This window comes from Syzygium oleosum, unplaced genomic scaffold (genome assembly GCF_021117445.2).
Source record: "Syzygium oleosum isolate NSW1041296 unplaced genomic scaffold, Sole_v2.1 Sole_v2.14, whole genome shotgun sequence".
In the NCBI taxonomy this organism is placed as follows: domain Eukaryota; kingdom Viridiplantae; phylum Streptophyta; class Magnoliopsida; order Myrtales; family Myrtaceae; genus Syzygium; species Syzygium oleosum.
In genome coordinates, this window is record NW_026607498.1 from 8,909,902 (window position 1) to 8,928,153 (window position 18,252).

At 45.5% G+C, this 18,252-nt stretch overlaps 2 protein-coding genes across 2 annotated transcripts; both read right to left on the reverse strand.

Annotated features, from left to right (window-relative positions):
- Positions 1-2,512: 2,512 nt before the first annotated feature.
- On the reverse strand, positions 2,513-3,279 carry LOC115692290 (uncharacterized). Its single transcript, XM_030619093.2, has one exon. The coding sequence runs from the start codon at positions 3,180-3,182 to the stop codon at positions 2,532-2,534; it is 651 nt and encodes a 216-aa protein (XP_030474953.1). The 5' UTR covers positions 3,183-3,279; the 3' UTR covers positions 2,513-2,531.
- A 2,633-nt stretch (positions 3,280-5,912) lies between these two features.
- Positions 5,913-6,826, reverse strand: LOC130134373 (uncharacterized). The gene has a single exon (XM_030619098.2). The coding sequence runs from the start codon at positions 6,713-6,715 to the stop codon at positions 6,071-6,073; it is 645 nt and encodes a 214-aa protein (XP_030474958.2). The 5' UTR covers positions 6,716-6,826; the 3' UTR covers positions 5,913-6,070.
- Positions 6,827-18,252: the final 11,426 nt, after the last annotated feature.

Below are 18,252 nucleotides of genomic sequence, written 5' to 3' on the forward strand. Positions count from 1 at the left end.
GCAACCGCTGTGCTACGTCTTTGTGACTGCTCGGCACTCACAGTTGTCGCCTCTTGGTGGCCCTTACCCTTCGCATCCCCCTCCCTCCAACTATCTCTCCACCTCTGCATCTCTATCCACGAATCAAAGGAGAGTATACGACGGGGTCAAGGATGGCAGGCAAAGTTTTCAATGCCTTTTTGTGCGGGTTGGTAGCGACATCTTACGGTGGTTCGCGCTATCCGTGCTTCGTCTACAACGTTGGATTGTGGAAGGAGCAAGGGCATTTTGGAAAAACCAGAAAAGGAAATGACACAAATAGTCCTTGAAATTTAGCATAATGTGCAATATGATTCATGAACTTTAACCAATGTGAAATGTGGTCCATGAACTTTTAGTTTGTTCAATGTAATCCCTGAATGGTACATATTTAATGTAATCCCTGAATGGTACATATTCAATGTAATCTCTGAACTGGTACATATTCAATGTAGTCATTTCCTCTAATTGAAGATCAAGGACTACATTAGATATTTTTATATAGTTCAGAAACTATATTGAACATGTACCAAAACTTTAAGGATCACATTGGACAAATTAAAAATTCAGGAATCACATTGAACATTGGGATAAAGTTTAGGGACCACATTAAATAAATTAAAAATTCAGATACCACATTGTACATTGGACCAAAGTTCATGAACCATTTGTGTCATTATCCTAATTTGAAAAGGGTAAAAAAGACCGAAAATAAAAGAAGAAAAAAGGAAATAGAGAACCAATTAACTTGGACTGTATGATGTGCTAATGGGGAAAAGTGATAGAAAAGTCCTAAACCTTTTGCATTAGTGTCAATTTAGTCCTAAACATTTTTTTGGTGCCAATTCAGTTCTAAACATTTTGCATTAGTGTCAATTAGTCCTAAGCATTTTTTTTGTGCCAATTCAGTTATAAACATTTTGTTTTTGTGCCAATTTAGTCATTCCGGCTAATTTTAGCAGGATTTTGTTGACGTGGACGCCGGTTGGTCTACATGGCACCACCGGCGATGACATGGACAACTTTTAATAATATTATAATATTTTTCTATTTTTTTCCCCTTTCTTCTTCCTCCAGCCGGTCACCGAACCGGCAACCAGCTGGAGGTCAGGGGGCCTCTAGAAAGCCCCGCTGGTCACTGGCGAGGGTCGAGCCTCGCCCGCCAGCGCAAGGCTCGTTGGAGGCCAGGGGGCCTCTGGCGAGCCCCGCTGGCCAACATGAGGCTCGAGCCCTCGCCATGGCTGGCGAGACTCGACCCTCGCCAGATCCGACAAGGGCGAGCCTAACCCAGGTCAGCGCGAGACTCCCCCTTGTGCAGGCAGGGGTCGGCCTCGCCCAGGCTAGATCTGGCGAGGCCAACCCTCGCGCAGGTCAGGGCGACGTCGCCCGCGCCAAGGCAACGCCCAGCGAGGCCGCCGTGGCGTACGCAAGGGCCAACCTCGCTAGATCTTACTAGGGGAACCCTTGCCAGGGCTCGCCCAGGCCACGTCAGGTAGCCCACCCGGCCTTGGCCGATGGCCAGTGGCCGATCACCGGCAAAGGGAGGAAGAAAGAAAAAAAATAATTAACAAAAATAATTAAAAAATAGAAAAAAATTAAAAATTATTTATGCTAGTGCCAGCGGTGCCATGTAGGCCGACCGGTGTCCACGTCAGCAAAATCTAGCCAAAATTAGCTAAAAAGACTTAATTTGCACCAGTTCAAAATGCTTACGACTAAATTGCAACAAAAAGGGATTTAGGACTACATTGACACATAGGTTTACTGCTTTTCTGACACTTTTCCCTGTGCTAATGCGTTGCTCTCTTGAGGAGGAATGGATCCAACTTCGCACATGTTTATACATTTGCCACCACTAGTAAAATGACAAGATTGCATTTCTTAAGCATATACATTATATCACCTAACATGCGGACATGATATTATTCAAGATCCCATCGATTAATCGTTTTGTGCACATATTATTTACACCAAAAAATGACCAACTTTTGGTCATTATCGACCAGTGATAGACTTAGTCCATGAGAGTAAAGTTTGATTATTTATGAACAAAATTACCAATAACTTAAAGGGAAGCAACAACTCGCCAGTGAAGTCATCGACAACACAACATGAAGTTATCAACGAGAGTCTTAAAGTTTCTCAACAAAGTTATCGATATCGACGGCGAGCAATCAACATAAAGATAACCGTTGGTTGGTTATGGCATATCCATTTGCGAAGTATTGAGTTATTTGTTCTTTCAAATTTAGTAACTACCATGTGTAACTGCCGTTTGTAAAAGTAATAAATATCCCAAATGTACTCTATGTAAACCTTGTCAATCAATCAAAGAACTCAACTTTTTTGCAAATTTATCTTTATCTTTACTTTTCTGCAATTTACTTTTTTTTGCAATTTAAATTCCTATACTTTAGTCGTAGTTTCAGATATTTCGTTGTCGATTAAATTCCAATGCGTATCTTAATTGTAATTTCATATATCTTTGTCATCGAGAATCACACTCAGCATCCTCATTTACACGACACGAATTGGATTTCCTTCGTTGCCGTATTGATTGCCATGGTGCAATTCATTTGTGAGGTCTTCTTCTTCTTGAACATGAACATGACTGTAATCTTTCCTTTAAGCTCACCCTGACTAGCCAATGTAATAACTCCAGAGCTCAATTCATTCCCAAGATTCGAATTAATATTGCCAGGCAAATTAGCAGAGCGCAGAGAAACGTTCATATCAATCTTCTTAGTGGACTTGAAGTTGGCCTTGCTCTTGGGGATGATTGCTTGTCCAACCTGGACACCTCCATAAGTGAAGTAAACAGTGGAGGCGTCGTACTTAAAGGGACCCCAGTTGGTGTTCTTGACTCGGATAGGGGCAACGAAGCTCATATCGAACGAAGGGGAGGCCTGAGTCCCGACGTTCAGAGTCTGGACGGCAAAGTCACCAACCCTGAACTTGGGGGACTTGAACTTCATGATGACCAGGACGAAGAAGAGAGCTTGGATTACCTGAAAGATGACGAAGGCGATGATGCCGATCGTCCATTTCATCCTCTTCTTGTGCTTGGCCTCCTCATCCTCCATGGTATGAAGCGATTCTTGATCGTTCCGGCTATAGCCGTTCGATTCAGGTGGTTGGTATTGGTTCTGGTTCTTCTCTGCCATTGCTAGATGATCTTGTAGGGGAGCTGGTTTGTGATTATTGCGTTTTTGCTTATTGGAGATGTGAGAACTGAGAAGGCAGAGAATGTTGAGAAGTCCTGGTTATGCTGAGGCATATATACTATGTTTGGGACACAAGACGAGTGGATACGAGACTCAATTTCCAAGAAACTGCAATAAATTTGAGACGCCAACGCGTCCGAACATTGGAATCATCATGTTCTTCTAGAGGAATGCGACTTTGGATGAGTCTGACATTCGTACATTGCGACTTTATTGTTCTATCAATAGATGCTTCGATCACATGCTGAGTGCTTTACCATATTCTATTTTCCTTTTTTCTTCTTTTTTTTTTCTTTTTTCAACAGGGTGCTAAACCAAAGCTTAAGGGACAATGGGGAAAGAAGCAAGCCCAGTCCATAGCACGTGTCTTTTGACTTCCAAAATTTCATCATCCCCACGATGATCAGATCACAAGAAATAAAGAAAAACCTCCTTAATTAGAGATCAAGGCTGGACTTATTTGACTGCATTTAGGCATGGCGGAATCGTGTGATTGCTTTTCCGGAGTACTCGATGATGTTCCCTACCTATCTTAGTTTTGGACAAAATTTTATAATTCAATATCCTATCATCATTATTCATGCTATCATACACAATCCAATTTTATAACATTGCTTTATTGTACTTCTCGTAGATGATGTTCCTTCTATATCACGAGGTCTCATCAATATTATATAGTAACATTGCAGATGACCACCTACATAAACAAATACTAAAACAATCCAAGGGGAAAAGTACCAAAAAAATCTTAAACCTTTGACATTGATACCAATTTAGTCATAAACCATTTTTTGGTGTCAATTTAGTCATAAATCTTTTGCATTTGTGCCAATTCAGTCATAAACATTTTTTTGGTGTCAATTCATTCCTAAACCTTTTGCATTTGTGCCAATTCAGTTATAAACATTTTGTTTTTATGCCAATTCAGTCCTTCCGGCTAATTTTGGCCGGATTTTGCTGACGTGGACGCCCACTGGCCGACAACCGGTCACCAGCGTTGATGTGGACAACTTTAATAATATTTTAATATTTTTTGAATATTTATTTTCTTTTCTTTTCCTCCCCTCCCTCCTTCCTCTAGCCGGTCGCCGGACCAGCGACCGGCCACTGGCAAGGGTGGCCTCGCGCTGGGCGAGGCACAACCTCGCCAGCGACAGTGAAGGCGAGGCCCGACCTCGCTAGATCCAGCGAGGTCGTGCCTCGCCTAGCCGCCGACGAGGCTCGACCTCGCCAAATCCGGTGAGGTCGGGCCTGGCCCAACTGCTGGCGAGGCTCACCCTGGCCAGCGACGGCAAAGGCGAGGCTTGACCTCGCTAGATCTGGCAAGGTCGTGCCTAACCCAGCCACCGGCGAGGTTGGGCCTCGCCCAGCCATGGTGAGGCCCGACCTCGTCGAATTTGGCGAGGTCGAGCCTCGCCGGCAGCTGGGCGAGGCACGACCTCGCCCGTGGCCGGTGAGATCGACCTCGCCGGCCTCTGGCCGGTCGCCGGTCCGACGACCGGCTGGAGGAAGGAGGAAGGGGAGGGAGAACAAAAAATAAAAGAAAAAAAATTCAAAAAATATTAAAATATTATTAAAGTTGTCCACGTCAGCGCCGGTGATCGGCCGCCGGTTGGTCAGCGTCCATGTCAGCAAAATCCGGCCAAAATTAGCCAAAATGATTGAATTGGCACAAAAACAAAAGGTTTAAGACTGAATTGGCACCAATGTATAAGGTTTAGGACTGAATTAGCACCAAAAAAAGATTTATGACTAAATTGGCACCAATGCAAAAGGTTTAGGACTGAATTGGCACCAATGCCAAAGGTTTAGGACTTTTTTGGCACTTTTCCCATAATCCAAGTATAAGATAATGTTTCCACAAGCATATAAGAAATAGAAACTTTCATCTACTAATGAAATGAACGCACCTATACAAGTTAAAAAGGGTATACATGTCAATGCCTCAACGCTACTTATGAAATGTACTTTTTCTTGCCGTTGGTGTATCAAACAAAAATTCATTAAACAAATTGAATATTTACGTTATTAACTCCACATAAAACTAAAAATCTATGGCCATTTCTGCTCGGAGATCCTGATTTTCACGAATTCATTGCAACGAAACATAATTGTGCAACATTTCCGACGAAAATGAACAAACGATTTTTTTTTTTACCATAAATGAAATATTTGGACATATTTTTGTTAATGGTAAAAATATTTTCCGTTGACCAATTTTTCTGAGTGATACAAATAATCATTCTTGGAAAAAAAGTTTTCCGAAACATCCATTTTTCCAAAACATTCGGATCCTTAAATTAGTTTCTCATACGAAAGAGGTCGTTAGAGACAGAAATCAATGACTATAGAGGGATACTGTCGACGGAGTAATCACAACATCACCGCTACTTTTGCATTTCAATTAATGAAAAGGGGTCTGAATCTACAACACAAATAATCAGTCAAAGATTTTTCTTTTTGACCGAGTGATATGAACTCATCTTATCATTCAACTAAGCGGAATCTATAACGCGACTGGCATGGCTAGAGTAATGGCCTCTTTTTGATGAATTTACAAATTCGTGAGTTTGTTTATGAAAATTTGTGAATCTACCACACATCTTTTCATCTATAAATCACATTGCATAAACCTGTCAAATGATGAAACTACTGCACAACAATGATCCGTGAAAACCAACAGAAAAAAATTTCGCACAACAATACGCAATCTGTACAAAAGAATGAAAGAACTCGCAAAAGAATGACAAGGCATATATAATACATAATTTCACATAATCCGGGGAAAGCTTCCGGAACCATCTAATGGAGAATCACCGTCCTCATTCTCATTTGCATGATAAGGATTGGACCGCCTTCGTGGCTGTGTTGATGGCCATGGTGCAATTCATCTGGGAGGTCTTCCTCTTCTTAAACATGAACATGACTGTTACCTTTCCTCTGAGCTCACCTTGACTGTTCAAGTTTATGAAACCAGAGCTCAAATCGCTCCCGAGATTCGAATCACCAGGCAAATTAGCAGAGCTCAGAGTCACATTCACATCGATCTTCTTGGTGCTCTTGAAGTTGGCCTTGCTCTTCGGAATGATCGCTTGTCCCACTTGGACACCCCCATAGGTGAAGTTCACAGTAGAAGCATCGTACTTGAATGGACCCCAATTAGTGTTCTTGATTCTGATTGGAGCGACAAAGCTCATGTCAAATGAGGGCGAGGCCTGAGTCCCAACGGACAGGCTCTGGACGTCGAACTCAGCGACCCTGAACTTGGGGGACTTGAACTTCATGATGACGAGGACAAAGAAGAGAGCTTGGACGACCTGAAAGATGACGAAGGCGATGATGGCAATCGTCCACTTCATCCTCTTCTTGCGCTTCGCCTCCTCGTCCTCCATGGTATGAAGCGACTCTTGATCACCCCGGTGATGGCCATTCGATGCTGGTGGTTGGTATGGGTTCTGGCTCTTCTCCGCCATTTGGTAATATTCCGTAAAACTAGGAATGAATTCAGGTGTTTCTGTGAAGAAATTGGATATGTGAGAACGCGGTGAGGATGGAGAAGAGAGGTGGGTGGTTCAGGTTTATATAGTGTTTAGAGAGAGAGTTTGTCCAAAGAAGCATCCGGTGGACAACAGAGAGCCACTTTCCTGGAATTATTGTCTAACGCGTTGTCGAAATTTTCACTTCTAGAGGAACGCGAGTTTAGTGGGAATATTTCGGCAACCCGAGTAGAGGATCCTTTCTCCTACGTTTCTAGAGCTTGAATGTTTGACTTTTGAAGAATCGCAAGCGTGTAGTTATGTCGTAGCGACGCTTAAGATTGATTTACAGACCCCTTTATCTATGTTACTTTATCGACTTAATAACCAAAACTTTTAAAATCGATACTTTTAATTCTTAACGTGACGCGAGCGTTAAGTTATGGTGCTTCGTATAATAATATTAAATGTGTTTTCCATGTGTATAGTTCTTATATATTTATTTTATGTTAGTTAAATGCCTGCGCGTTACGCCGGCTCGCGAGCATTCCTTTTCGTCTGTTGATGGATAATTCATTTATGTTATAAAATGATTGAAGGAAAATTACCAATCAGTCCTAGATTTACTATGTGATCACCAATTAAGTCCTAAACTATTCAATCTTTTCAATTTAGTCCTAAATTTTTGCGCTAAATTTCAATATAGTCATTCCGGTCAATTTTCGCTGAAAATTACTAATGTGACAATCCAGTAACCGCCCATCATGACACACCGCCACATCAACGATTTTCGACGAACCGGGCGGAAGCTGGTGGGCTTGTAACAACCTAGTCTGATAAGGGCAGGGAGTGATCGTCGGGGCCAGAGAGCTTGAACAAGGAATGGCTCATGGTAGGCTTCTAAGATCACAAAAGGGGCTAAAATAAACCGAATTGCACACCGAATAAAGTTGGGATGCCCTAGGTGTCAGGATGAGATGATAAGCTAATAATGAATATGATGCATGTCTATGTTTATGTATAAATGCATATATTCATATATGTCTATTAATGAATTAATTGGTGATAATCATGCGACACTATATGTTATGTCATCTGCTTGCATTTGAGTGAATGATTTTATACAATGTTATTAATAGTTTCTATTGGCATATCATAATAGTAAAGATAAAGCATTTGCTTATGCATTTGTCATACACGATAAATTTTTTTGTTGATACAAGGTTGAGTGGTAAGATGATCACTTACTAGACTTCGGCTCACCCCTTATTTTTCACTTTTGTAGGATGGATCACCCTCCACCACTACGGTTTGGAGTTCCTATATATTTTGATTGTGAATGCCAAGTTGTGCTTATACATGAATCGGCAATAATATATACTAAGTGTAGTTCCACCATATGAATCGATAAGGAGTTTGTTGCACCACTTAGGGGTTTCGATTGTCCCTTTGGTTTCGACAGCGATAGCATGTCTAAGGGCGTGGTTATCGATCCGTAATTTAGTATGTGACTTTTGTATAGGCAAGTTTTTGGTGGAGGAGTGGTGTGATGGTTTTAGGTGACCTAACCCTTCCCAAGACTTATCTGATGTATTGCATTTGCTTTAATACTATATCAAGTTGGTAACTAGTTGTGTTAATATAAAGAATCGTATTTATATTTATTAAACTCTATCAAATTCTTGTAAGGGATGTTGTGAAAATTTTGTTGAGCTTCTGCATTCTATTAATAACAAGAAGATAAATTAAAAAGGATATGTGTCGCGGGTAACGTTATGAGGCATCACAATTCCAAAGTACCTCGGGACTTCCCTTAAGCTAAAGTGCAGCTCTCCAAAAATTTTGCCAAATGTCATTTGCATTTGGCCAAGGAGCTTTGAGGTCCCAAAGAGCTTTGGCAAAGCCGAACCAAACGCACTCTAACTTCTTCATCTACACACAGAGATTTCCCTGGCAAGCAATTCCTCCATTTCCATCTCTCCTCAACCATCAACTTCTCATTTTCTACCTCTCCGGCGATCGTGGATCATCCATGGGCACAAGCCTTGATGGCGAGCTCGACATCTCGACGGTCATGGATAAACAACGCCGATGATAACCATGGACGAGCAATGCCCGATGACGCCTGAAAGCATTGGTCCATGGACAAGCGACGTGACGCAATGCCTAAATGTGTTCGGCTATGTACGATCTGGAGATTTGACATTCAGCCATAACGGAGCCGGAGGGGGTAGCTCTGGCAGACCATGAGCAACGCTGGAAGGGATGGCTAGATTAAATGCGTTCAGCCATGGATGACCAGATCTAGAGATTCAGTGTTCAGCTATGGACGGAGCCGAAGGGATGGCTCGGTGGAGGGGGTGGCTCAAGCTGACCGCGAGCGACACCAAAAGGGGTGGCTCGGCTTGGACACACAGGACGTAGCTCTGGCAACTTTGCTGGTGGCGACAATGAGGGGAGGTGCTACAAGTGAAAGGACTTCCATGGCTGGACAAGGGGAAATTTTTTTTTGACACTTGTTAATTTATGAGTGGTGGTAAGTAAAATAATGCCTATCTCATCGATCGCATACGTGGCTCTATGAAACCTATGAATGTTTTCTCCACTCCTTTCTTTGTACATCACTCAAATAATGCCTCGGGGACATTAAGATTGCGTTTGATAACTGTTACACCCCGCACCCTACGAGCGCGCGGTCATCCCTCGATGGTCGATCATTGAACGCGACGTCCCAGGACGCGTCGCCGACCCAAACGAAACACCCAACAATAAAGGCAAGCGGAAGCGAAATTAATTAACCCAGACAATAAACAATGACAAAGGGATAGCACGAAACAATAATTGCATACCATCATAAAGTAGTCACTATACAAAACGATAACTCGGGCTACCAATTTAGAACCACAATTTTCAAAAGGGGGCGGTGGTTGACAAGCTTATCTCCTCTACAAAAGGTACTCAAAAGACAGGGTAAATGATCTATTCTTCAATCCCTGTAGTGCTCTGGCGGCATCTCCGAATCGATTACGGTCGTGGATCTGAAATGGTTATATAATAACCGTGAGAACGAGTCTCAATAAGCAACCTCCTAAACCCCACGTAGGCCAATGCGTACCCAGACAAGTCATACATGCAATCTACCCCATAACATATAAAATTCGCATCATTGTACTTACCTCGTCATCAAGCCCATGCCAACTCTACACGTTAGTCGTCACGTGATAATGCAATAATAGTAATTAAATAACACATCACAATCGCTCAAACACCAACCACGCTTTCACTCAATCAATCCAACTAATTCAACCAGCCAATTCAATCACACTCAATTCGCATACGTGGCCGAGCAACTTTCTCACGACCTCCCAGGTCCTTTCACACGGCCCGCGTCAACACGCCTCAAGCCAGCCCTCGAGATCAAGCCGGGCTCGGTCCGCGTAACCACGCCTCGGGACATTTCTCTCGACCCGCGTAACCACGCCTCGGGTCATTACTTGCCTTTCTAGCCACCCCGCGAACCACGCCTCGGGTTGCGGCCCCGAGATCAAGCGGGCCCGGTCCGCGTACCACGCCTCAGGACATTTCTCTCGACCCGCGTAACCACGCCTCAGGTCATTACTTGCCTTTCTAGCCACACCCGCGTAACCACGCCTCAGGTTGGCAGCCCTCAGATCAAGCCGGGCTCAGTCCCGCGTAACCACGCCTCAGGACATTTCTCTCATGCACATGCACCACCACACAATCTGTCATCTAACACGTCATACATTTCACAATCAAATTACCAAGCTCACACCAATGTCAATCTGACACACTCTAACAACCACTTTAATTCACACTCCCCACATCGGTCCACCGACCCGACATTCATGTCGGCACATTCAATTAATCCAATTCACCCACAAGCGCCACGACAATTCAGTCAGGCATATTTATCTCAGTTAATCACTAAATCAGCCGCACAATTATCGCCACAATAATTCACCAATTAAGCACAATCAGTCTAATTAGCCCACGCCTAATTAAAGTCCTAAGCCGGTACTAAATTTCACCCTAAACAAGTCTAAAAATACCCAAAGTACTAGGTAGGGTTTAGGAAGTCACTTACCTAAGTTTGGCCCGGGAAAAGTCGGCTCGGGCTCAAAATGGCCCGGGTGAACAAGATCTGGGACCGGGCGAGGCGCGGGCCAACAGCGCGGTGGCCGGCCAATGCGGGCACAATGGCCGATCGGCGTGCAGCGCGCTGGCGCGATGGCCGTGCGGTGTGCCGGGGCGCACGGGCGAACGGACGGGCGACGCGCCCGGGTCGGATGGGCAACGCGTCTGGTCGAACGGGCACGGCGCGGGCGAGCTCGGCCACGGCCGGGCTGGCTGGGCCGCAGCTACGGCCGGGGCGGCCCAGCGCTTGGCCACGGCCCGGCCGGGTGGGTGGGCCGTGGCCGGCTAGCTGGTCGGGCGACGACCCGGCGGCGGCCTACTATGGCGATGGCGACGGCGAGCCGCGGGAGGGTGGAGGTCGCCGGGGTGGGGCGAGAGGGGAGAAAGAGAGGAGGCTAGGGCTTAGGGGTGGCGGCCGCGGCGAGTGGCCGGACGAGCCGGGCGACAGCGAGTGGCCGGCGATCGCGACGACGGGCGGCTAAGCGACGCGGCGGCGACTCGCGGTAGCGGAACGGCGGCGAGCCGAGCTCACACGCTCGGAGGAGGAGAAGGCGCGAGTCGGGCGGGGCTACGGGCGACGCGGCGGCGCGCGACGACGGCGAGGGACGACGGCGGCATCGGCGGGTGGTGGGGCGGCGTCGGGCGGAGGTGGATGGGCGATCGAATGGCGCCGGCGAGCATGGGCGAAACGACGAGAACCCGGTCGGTTTGGAGGAGGAAGAAGAAAGAGAAGAGAGAGAGAGAGAGAAGAAGAAAGAAAGAAGAAAAAGAAGGAGAGAGAGGGAGAATGGGGTGCGTCAGAGGGGGGGAAGTGTGCGTGCGTGATGGACGTTGCATGCAGGGGAAGAGAGAGAGAGAGAGAGAGAGAGAGAGAGAGAGAGAGAGAGAGAGAGAGAAGAGAGAAGGAAGGAGAGATGGGACAGACGCACGGGGAAGAGAGAAGTGAAGACGTGCGGGCAGAGGGAGTCTCGGCGCTACAGAAGGAGAGGAGAGAGGAGAGAGAGAGACTCAAAGTCAAACCTCTTACTCGAGTGCGATCCAACGGACACGGTTCGAATCCGAAAATGATATAACGGTCCCCAATAATCCTAATTAATAATATAGGAAAATGGCCAAAATAAAATAAGCCAAAACACACCACGAGGGAGGTCTACCAGTCCAAATCCGCACCCGGTCAAAAATCCACTTTTCACATACTCCGGATAATACCGACGCTGGCCACAATAATATCGACACCGTCCAATTAAATTCGTCCCGGAACTCCAAGAAATTCGACACCAAAGTTTGGGCTCTAAATAACGGCCAAATTCGATCGAGTGCGATTCTAGCAAAATCTCTATTTTTAAAACAAGAACCCGAGAGTGATCAGTTCCCAGGCGAGATTCTATTATAAGCGCACTGACGAATTAAACGTTCTATAAATCCCAAAAATGGGTCAAAATTCGGAATGTCACAACTCTTCCCCCCTTACAAAAATTTCATCCTCGAAATTTACAATCCAACCCAACTATTCAAACAAATGGGGGGTATTGGTGTCGCATCAACTCTTCGCATTTCCGTGTCGAACCTTCAGTCCCATGATATTCCCAAATCACCTTAACTGTTCCGATTGACTGCCGAACCAACTCGGAACCCGTGATGCTCCTCTCACCCACTTCATCCCATCAAACCGGTGTTATGTAAACTCTGTCATATAGTGCTTTGAATAGTGCCATTCTGATACTCTGCTGATAGCTATTATCGTAGGCGAATTCAACCAAATGTAGCTGTTCCTCCCAACCACCCTTAAAATCTAAAACACATGCTCGCAACATATCCTCCAAAGTCTGAATCGTCCTTTCAGACTGGCCATCCGTCCGGGGATGGTAGGCCGTGCTAAACTGCAACTTCGTTCCTAGTGCCATATGAAGACTTTTCCAAAAGGCGGTAGTAAATTTAGGATCACGGTCCGAAGTGATCGTCACTGGTACTCCATGGAGACGGACTATATGTCGCACATACAAATCGGCATACCTTTCCAAGGCGAAATCTTTTTGCACCGGTAGAAAATGTGCTGATTTTGTCAACCGATCAACTATCACCCAGATCGAATCATGACCCCTCTGACTTCTCGGCAATCCCATTACAAAGTCCGTTGTGATGTGTTCCCATTTCCACTCAGGGATTTCCAATGGCTGCAACATTCCACCCGGCTTACAATGTTGTGTCTTCACTTGCTGACATGTTAAACACTTGGCAACGTGCTTGGCTACGTCCACTTTCATGCCGTTCCACCAATAATGCTGTCGCAAGTTCTGATACATTTTCGTACTACCCGGGTGAATACTGTAATTGCTACGGTGTGCTTCAGACAAAATCTCTTCCTTCAGTTCTGTATCACTGGGTACACATAACCGTCCACGGAACTTTAGAATTCCATCCTCGAATACCTGAAAATCCGATTTCCTTTTTGTGGCATCCATACTCAAAATCTTCTCAGTCTCCGGGTCCGTCGATTGTAAAGCCTTAATCTTAGTCTGTATTTCTGGTTCAATCCTCAACGCTGCAAGTAGACTCGAGACATGACTCACTTCAAACTTAAATTCCGAATCCCGAACTCCCTCCAACAGAGTCCACTCCTTGACCATCATATGCGCGATGCTCGATTTCCGACTCAGTGCATCCGCTACCTTATTAGCTTTTGAGGGGTGATACATAATCTCGCAGTTGTAATCCTTAAGGAGTTCCATCCAACGGCGCTGTCTCATATTTAATTCCTTTTGGGAGAACAAGTACCTTAAACTTTGATGGTCCGTATAAATCTGAAATTTCTCCCCACACAGGTAGTGTCTCCAAATCTTAAGAGCGAAAATAATCGCGCCCAATTCTAAGTCATGCGTCGGATAGTTCTGCTCGTGTGGCCTCAACTGTCGCGATGCGTATGCCACTACTTTCCCGTGTTGCATTAGCACGCATCCCAATCCTCTTAACGACGCGTCACTGTAAATCTCATATCCTCCCAGTCTTGACGAGATTATCAACACTGGTGCGGTCATCAACCTCCGCTTTAACTCTTGAAAACTCTTTTCACACTTGTCCGTCCATTCAAACCTCGTCTCCTTCTTTTATAACCGCGTCAACGGTGTCGCTACTGTCGAAAACCTTTTCATGAAACATTTGTAATATCTTGCCAGACCTAAGAAACTTCGAACCTCTATCACTGTCGTCGATCTGGGCTAATTCGTAACTGCCTCAATCTTTGTCGGGTCCACTGAAACTCCATTCCCAGAAGTCACATGTCCAAGAAATGCTACCCAATTTAGCAAGAACTCGCACTTACTAAACTTGGCATAAAGTGCGTGTTCTCTCAAAATCCATAGAACCATCCGTAGATGTTGTTCGTATTCGTCAAGGCTCCTTGAATACACTAAGATGTCGTCGATGAATACAATAACGACTGATCCAAGAATTCCCTAAACACCCGATTCAGCAAATCCATGAATGTAGCTGGGGCGTCAATCAATCCAAATGGTATCACTGTAAACTCATAGTGCCCATATCTCGTCCTAAATGCCATCTTCGACACATCCTCCTTCTTAATCCTTAATTAGTAATAGCCAGTCCTCAAATCGATCTTAGAAAACATTGACGCCCCGTGTAACTGGTCAAACCGGTCATCAATCATTGGTAGTGGGTACTTATTCTTAATGGTCACCCGATTCAACTGTCTATAGTCGATGCACAATCTCAAGGACCAGTCCTTTTTCCTCACGAACAACACTAGCGCTCCCCATGGAGACGCACTCGGACGAATAAAAATTTTATCCAATAACTCCTGCATTTGAACATCCAATTCCTTCAATTCTGACAGCGACATCCAAAAAGGGTGCTCGCTAGATTGGTTCCGTCCCAATGGCTAACTCGATTACAATTTCCACTTCTCGATCAGGTGACAATCCCGGCAATCCCCGAGGAAAGACATCGGGAAGATTACACACCTCGGCTATGTCCTTTAGCCTTGGTTCCTCAACCAACTAGTCAACCACAAAATAATTATCTTTATACACCTCAAAGACAAGCTCAATCCATCCAATTTCAATCCAACAGTCTCCCAAAACAAATCACCCATGTTCTTTATAAAATCCGAAATTTCCAAGCATAACTCATCATTCCAAACTCGTCCAAGAATATCGTCAGTAATTTAGAAATCCTTAAGCCGATTGCGCCTATCTACTATAAAATTGATTATAAGTCTTACCTGACCACTCAAGCGATAACTTCAAAATCATCTCCTATTGTACCTAATACCATCTCATAACGCATCTAGACTTTCAAGGCACATCACTCACTTCCTTCTCAGCCACAACATACACTTTTCCTTACGTCCTTAGCCGACTCTGATTAATCTGCGGGGCAGCTCTCGCTTAATGTCCTACCTGCGGTCGCTGCGATTGCATTAGTGACCTAACCTGTCGGTTTAACAATTTCTCACTTGGTGACCTTACTGTCCACATCCACAACATGCTCCACCTCTACCTTGGCAATGGCCATTCCTACATGCGGCGTTGGAGCAATAGTTCAGCTTTCGAGAGTTCTTCCTTACCGGAGGGACAAGTCTCATATTCTCTGTCATAGACTTCTTCCCAAGCTGGCGTGTACCGCAATCCCTATACGGTAACCCTCTCATTCATATCCCTTTCAACCGTTTAAGCTTTGTCATACGGCTCATTACAATCCCTTAAGTTCATTAGCATCAACTGACTGCGGAGATTCAGTTTCAGTCCATCCCGGAACCTTATTGTCCTATCCACACAATCATTGATTATCCTTGGTGCATACTTAGGCAACCTTACAAACTCGACCTCGTACTGATCGACTGACATTCAATTTTAGCGAAGCCAAAGAAACTCTGTCATTTTCTGTCCTCACGCACTCTCTGAAAGTGCCTCCCATTGAAGGCCTCGATAACGACACCCCAGCTTGGAAATATGCCCTCTGAAATATCCCACTTCGGGGGCCCTCTTACCAATCCTTTGCATTTCCTTAGAGTTGATATATGGCCATGGTCACTTTCTCCTCACCAGTGCACCCGAATACCTCAAAAGCAATGTAGCCTCAGGGTCACATTTACCATCGAACTTCAGAGGTTTCAATTTCAAATATTTTCCAACCAGCTGACGCATCTTTATGATTGCATTAACTTGCCCTTGACCTTGATTCCCAACATTTCTATTATGCCCATGATTCCCGTTATTTCCATTGGCAGCGACAACAGCGGCCTCAGCATTAGTAGCAATAGTCGCATTTTACTGCTCAGTCTGCCTTCCCATTAAAACTCCAACTTCCTCGAGTGCCCTCAAAATCTCATCCCATCTGGGATCCCCCACAACTCCAACTTGCGGACCTACACGACCTCGACCTCGACCTCTTCCTCGGCTACTCTTACTCACAAGATTCACACCACCCACTTACCTGCTATAATTCCCCTCGGGAATTAAAGACCTAGGCCAACTATACCAGTCTAAAGCCCTAGGCAGTGAATCACAACACAATTCACTAAGCAGGCAGCCAATCACAACCGACAACCAATCACAACCAACAGAGTTCGTGCACTTACCTCAAGTCCTGACGTACCTGCACCTCACATAATATTGCATAAAAACCACTCAGCAATCACAATCATACAGTCTGGGATACGCATGACACACAAGACTCCCTAACTGACTACCCCAAAGTCATCGCTCCTTATCACTCCAGGTTTCGACCACTTGGATCGAGCTGACCTTGCTTTGATACCAAATCAACAGGGATGTTACGCCCCGCACCCTACGAGCGCGCGGTCATCCCTCGATGGTCGATCATTGAACGCGACGTCCCAGGACGCGTCGCCGACCCAAACGAAACACCCAACAATAAAGGCAAGCGGAAGCGAAATTAATTAACCCAGACAATAAACAATGACAAAGGGATAGCACGAAACAATAATTGCATACCATCATAAAGTAGTCACTATACAAAACGATAACTCGGGCTACCAATTTAGAACCACAATTTTCAAAAGGGGGCGGTGGTTGACAAGCTTATCTCCTCTACAAAAGGTACTCAAAAGACAGGGTAAATGATCTATTCTTCAATCCCTGTAGTGCTCTGGCGGCATCTCCGAATCGATTACGGTCGTGGATCTGAAATGGTTATATAATAACCATGAGAACGAGTCTCAATAAGCAACCTCCTAAACCCCACGTAGGCCAATGCGTACCCAGACAAATCATACATGCAATCTACCCCATAACATATAAAATTCGCATCATTGTACTTACCTCGTCATCAAGCCCATGCCAACTCTACACGTTAGTCGTCACGTGATAATGCAATAATAGTAATTAAATAACACATCACAATCGCTCAAACACCAACCACGCTTTCACTCAATCAATCCAACTAATTCAACCAGCCAATTCAATCACACTCAATTCGCATACGTGGCCGAGCAACTTTCTCACGACCTCCCAGGTCCTTTCACACGGCCCGCGTCAACACGCCTCAAGCCAGCCCTCAGATCAAGCCGGGCTCAGTCCCGCGTAACCACGCCTCAGGACATTTCTCTCGACCCGCGTAACCACGCCTCAGGTCATTACTTGCCTTTCTAGCCACACCCGCGTAACCACGCCTCAGGTTAGCAGCCCTCAGATCAAGCAGGGCCCAGTCCCACGTAACCACGCCTCAGGACATTTCTCTCGACCCGCGTAACCACGCCTCAGGTCATTACTTGCCTTTCTAGCCACACCCGCGTAACCACGCCTCGGGTTGGCGGCCTCGAGATCAAGCCGGGCTCGGTCCGCGTAACCACGCCTCGGGACATTTCTCTCATGCACATGCACCACCACACAATCTGTCATCTAACACGTCATACATTTCACAATCAAATTACCAAGCTCACACCAATGTCAATCTGACACACTCTAACAACCACTTTAATTCACACTCCCCACATCGGTCCACCGACCCGACATTCATGTCGGCACATTCAATTAATCCAATTCACCCACAAGCGCCACGACAATTCAGTCAGGCATATTTATCTCAGTCAATCACTAAATCAGCCGCACAATTATCGCCACAATAATTCACCAATTAAGCACAATCAGTCTAATTAGCCCACGCCTAATTAAAGTCCTAAGCCGGTACTAAATTTCACCCTAAACAAGTCTAAAAATACCCAAAGTACTAGGTAGGGTTTAGGAAGTCACTTACCTAAGTTTGGCCCGGGAAAAGTCGGCTCGGGCCCAAAATGGCCCGGGTGAACAGTACCGGACTGGGCGCGGGCGCGGGCCAACAGGCGCGGTGGCCGGCCAACGCGGGCACAATGGCCGATCGGCGTGCCTGGCGCGCGGGCGCGA

Bases quoted from the DNA above. Each gene is read 5' to 3' on its own strand.
- LOC115692290 (XM_030619093.2), bottom strand. From the start codon at position 3,182: ATGGCAGAGAAGAACCAGAACCAATACCAACCACCTGAATCGAACGGC.
- LOC130134373 (XM_030619098.2), bottom strand. From the start codon at position 6,715: ATGGCGGAGAAGAGCCAGAACCCATACCAACCACCAGCATCGAATGGC.